Source organism: Abrus precatorius, unplaced genomic scaffold (assembly GCF_003935025.1).
Source record: "Abrus precatorius isolate BTA unplaced genomic scaffold, Abrus_2018 Scaffold2, whole genome shotgun sequence".
In the NCBI taxonomy this organism is placed as follows: Eukaryota; Viridiplantae; Streptophyta; class Magnoliopsida; order Fabales; family Fabaceae; genus Abrus; species Abrus precatorius.
Genome location: NW_020874362.1, coordinates 4,478,485 through 4,482,628, shown reverse-complemented (window position 1 = coordinate 4,482,628; position 4,144 = coordinate 4,478,485). Strand labels below are relative to the sequence as shown.

The 4,144-nt window shown below is 25.7% G+C and overlaps 1 protein-coding gene across 1 annotated transcript; it reads left to right on the top strand.

Annotated features, from left to right (window-relative positions):
• Positions 1-2,751: 2,751 nt before the first annotated feature.
• LOC113859335 lies at positions 2,752-3,731 on the top strand. Its single transcript, XM_027492140.1, has 2 exons — positions 2,752-3,095; positions 3,296-3,731. The coding sequence occupies exons 1-2, from the start codon at positions 2,752-2,754 to the stop codon at positions 3,729-3,731; spliced, it is 780 nt and encodes a 259-aa protein (XP_027347941.1).
• The last annotated feature ends 413 nt before the right edge of the window (positions 3,732-4,144 follow it).

Sequence of the window (4,144 nt, the reverse complement as noted above, 5' to 3'; positions counted from 1 at the left end):
ATCAAGTAAGTATTCTCCTTTTTATTCATTAATTTGTTTCTCATCATCCCTTTATCTAATAAGGATTCTCCTTCTTTATTTGTTTCTCATCCTCCCTATATTTATTAAGGATTCTTCTTCTTTGTTTATTTATTTTATATGTTCTTCTCTTCTTCTTCATGATCTAATACTTTAAGCAAGTGTAATAAATAAATAAATGAAAAGAGAAAATTTAATATTTTTTTAAAAAAAATTCTATAAATTCTAATCATTTTTCTAATCCTAAATTTCTTCTCGCTCACTTAAACGCTAAAAAAAATAAAATCCAAATCCATAAAAAAAATTTTTTAACTCCAAGTATTCCTTTTTTTGCAAACCTTAAAAGAAACTAGTTTTTTCTAACTAAATTTTTTTGCAAACCCTAAAAATAATATTTATTTCTAACCCCAAAATAATTTAGTTTTTTGCAAGCTCTAAAACAGACTATTTTTTTTCAACCCTAACAATTTTGCAAATTATAAAAATTTAATTTTTTCAAATCTTAAAAATTCTTTTTTTTCATAAATTCTAAAATCCCTAATTTCTTTGCAAATCTTAACCTAAAAAAAAACTTAATTCCTAAATCAAATAAGAGTTATTTCTTCATCATTTTTGTTTGCTCTTATATTTGTTTACTTATTCTATATAGCTCTCATTTGTTTCTTTTTTACGTGCAAAAATCTCATATTAAAAGGTACATCAATTTTTTATTATTTTAAAAAAAAGGAAGTCTTTTGAATCTACCCAACGGCCAAGCGATTTTGATAGAGGGGAGTATTCACCTTCCACGTTGCTTGGATCGTAACGGTTTATTGAGTAGCCGTGTGCTAACTTGAATCTTGTGCAAGAGTGAATTTACTAAAAATAATGATAAAGAAAAATCAAGATTTTTTTTTTTTAAAAAAAGGAAGAAAATCTTTGAAACTTATACAAAACTCAATTTAAAAAAAAAATTACGTGGCAGCTTTGATTCTTTCACTGCATATGAAAGATACGTAAGAGTGGAAACTTCACTTGTCAAGTCTAAATTTTTTAAAATTATTTTTAGGTCTAAATATTTTAAGAAAATTTTAAACTAAAAGTAATTCAAAATAATTCTAAAAAGATGAAATTATTGTGTTCATTTAAAAAAAGATAAATAAATAAAACATCAAGATAATATGTTTTAAGATTGTTTTTCTTTAATATAAAAAAAAAGGCTAATAACATTCTGTAACTTATTCTCTCTCTTAATTCAAATTATTTATTTTTTCTTTAACTATGTTTCTTTATTTAAAAAATTATAAAAAAACAAATTTTTACTTAAAAAAATAAAAAATAAGTTGAATTTTGTTCAAATTTATTTATTTTGAAAATAAAAAACAGAATAAAATTTTATAAATAATCCACTTTCCCAATTCAAATTAAATTTTTTAGTTCTTTATTTAAAAATAGAAAATATAAAAAATAAATTTTTACTTTAAGAAATAAAAAAATTATGTCATATTTTATTTAAATTTATATAATACGAAAAGAAAAAAAGAATAACATTTTTATAAATAATTCATTCCTTTAATTCAAATCATTTTTTTATTGTGTTTTTCAATTTTAAAAAATAAAATTAAAATCTCTAAAAAATTGTAGAAATTTGAAATAAATCTAAAAATGTAATAATAAAAGCAAATTTGAAAATAGTAAAAAAATATTAATTATTTTCTTTTAGAGTGAAATATATATTTTTAAAGTTAAAATAATTTTTACACAATTAAAAAGAAGGTAATCGTTTTAATCAATGAACATTGTAGGGTACTAATACTATCTTTACACATAAACGACTCTCGAGCCCATATCTGGTTTCAAAGATTTTTTTTTTTTCAATATTTTCTTTAATAAACTTGGGTGGCGATTAGCTGTCATCACCTTTTTTTTGCTACAAAAAACTGATTCTAACCCTTTTCTATAATTCTTCCTTTTCTCTATGCGGTCACCGTCCCATCGTGACCCCTGTTGTGACAAGTAGCAATGGCAATAAAGAGATTTTGGAAACTAATAAATATGGATAACATCATCAACCATAAAGCATAGTAGTAGTAATAATAGTAGAAGAGATTCTGGAAACTAATAAATATAGATAACATCATCAACCATAAAGCATTGCTAAGACTCAGGCATCTAATAAATGATAATGGTGATGCACAAAGTAGTGGAAGTAAAAAGAAAATGATGTACCCATTTTTAATTTTTACAACATTGATTTCACTATTTATCCTAGTTCATTTAAGCTTTATTTTTATCACTTTTTATTTTTTTTCTTATTATAATTACTTTCAATTTATTAATATATCATCCCTTAAAAATTTAAAGAATTTTCAAATCAAGTAAAACTAAGATTTTTCGTAACTAAATAAGATTTTAAAATATGCATTTTATATTGATAGTTTTAATAAATAGTTTCTATCAACTCCAAGTAAGGATATACTCTTTATTGTCGAATATATTCAAATTTTTGTATGTAATAATATTTGCAGTATTATTATATTATTAGTTTTTAAACTATATAATAAAAAAGGTGTGGGCGTTAGCCATTTTGGGTAGGTAGAAGTATTTAAAAAAAATGTAATTGATGAAATTTTTTACATATTTTATTAAATGTAAAGTAGCCTTCGAACCTATAAAATAAGAGCAAGCAATTCCATCTTTCAACACTTAGCTATTCTCTCTCCCTCTCTCCCTCTCTTTGTAATTTATTCAACAATGATGGTTGAAATAATTGATCTTACAGATGCACCTCCATCACCACCTAGGGCATCTAATGCAACAAAAATTGATGTTTCTGTTAAAAAAGATCAATTTGAGAAAAATCCTATATCCTCAAGGGCTTGTGCAAAATCCAACTCACATCACCGTAGCCAGCAACAAACTACTCCATGGCCATCCTCGAAATATACCTATGAGCCTTCTCATATTGCTTCTAGGTTTCAACTAGGCGTTCATGGTGAAAGGATTGCTACTGTACCTACACCTATACCTGAATCAAACACATACCTATTTCCACAGGGAGCTAGTCTCAATGAGCTTTGGACTCAAACAGAGCATGAGTTTGTGTCCTTCAAAGTTAATCTAATTAATTTTTAATAAATTTTTACTCCACTTTTTTTTTTTCACTTTTATGGTGAAAGTAAAGAATAGTGGTAAAGGAAATCAACATTTAATAATTATCATTATTTGGTATTTTTGTAACTACTTTTTTAATTTTCTACAACATTAATTTATTATATATATTTTATTTTGATCTCAGGTTACTTCTAAGGGGAATCATCAAGTATGGAAAAGGGCATTGGAGTGAAATCGCTAAACACTTTTTACCAAACAAAACAGAACAAGAAATTCAAAGTTATGCTACTAGCTTCTTCACAAACCTACCATACACACACCCTGAGGACTATTGTACAAGGAAACAAACCTTCTTTGCAAATAGCCTCATGCCTATAGACAAGATGAGTGCATCTCTCTCTAATTCCATGCCTATGATTGACAATAAGCCTCAACAAACCCTCATGCTTTTTCCAGAGGAAACTTCTTTCTTTTTGGTCCCGTCAAATGGAGAAGCTAGTAGCAACACTAAGACCAACATGTATGGGTCCCAAATGCAGATAGGTGATGAAAACACTTCTATGAATGCTAGTGTTAATGGAGAAGTTGATTTAGAGTTGCGCTTAAGTAGATGCAAGTGATTGTACCACACATTATGTGGCTTAACTATGCAACTTTTTTATTATTATTTTGTTTACTGTGGTGTTAGGTTTCAATTAAGTTAATGTTATGTAGGTATAGACTTGAAATGTGTTTTTCTTAATGAAATACACCTTTCATTAATATTTCTCTTAATATAGTTTTTTAGAAATAATATCTTTTATAGCAAAAGGTCAATGTTCTCTTCTTTATTCTCTTGTAGATCTCATGATTTAATTTTTGAGTCATTTTTATTACAACACTATTATGTGTTTCAAAATATAATCGATGAGATCTCCAATAAATAAATAAAATTTAAATTATTTAAAATATTTAAGGGTCAATGCACATCATAGTATTTAAGAGAATCAATCCACAAAAAAAAAAAAAGTTTCTTAAGTTGAAGTGAGAAAAA

Coding starts and splice junctions, on each gene's coding strand:
- LOC113859335 (XM_027492140.1), top strand. CDS start 2,752: ATGATGGTTGAAATAATTGATCTTACAGATGCACCTCCATCACCACCT. Junction 3,096..3,295: donor TGGACTCAAACAGAGCATGA/GTTTGTGTCCTT, acceptor TTTTGATCTCAG/GTTACTTCTAAGGGGAATCA.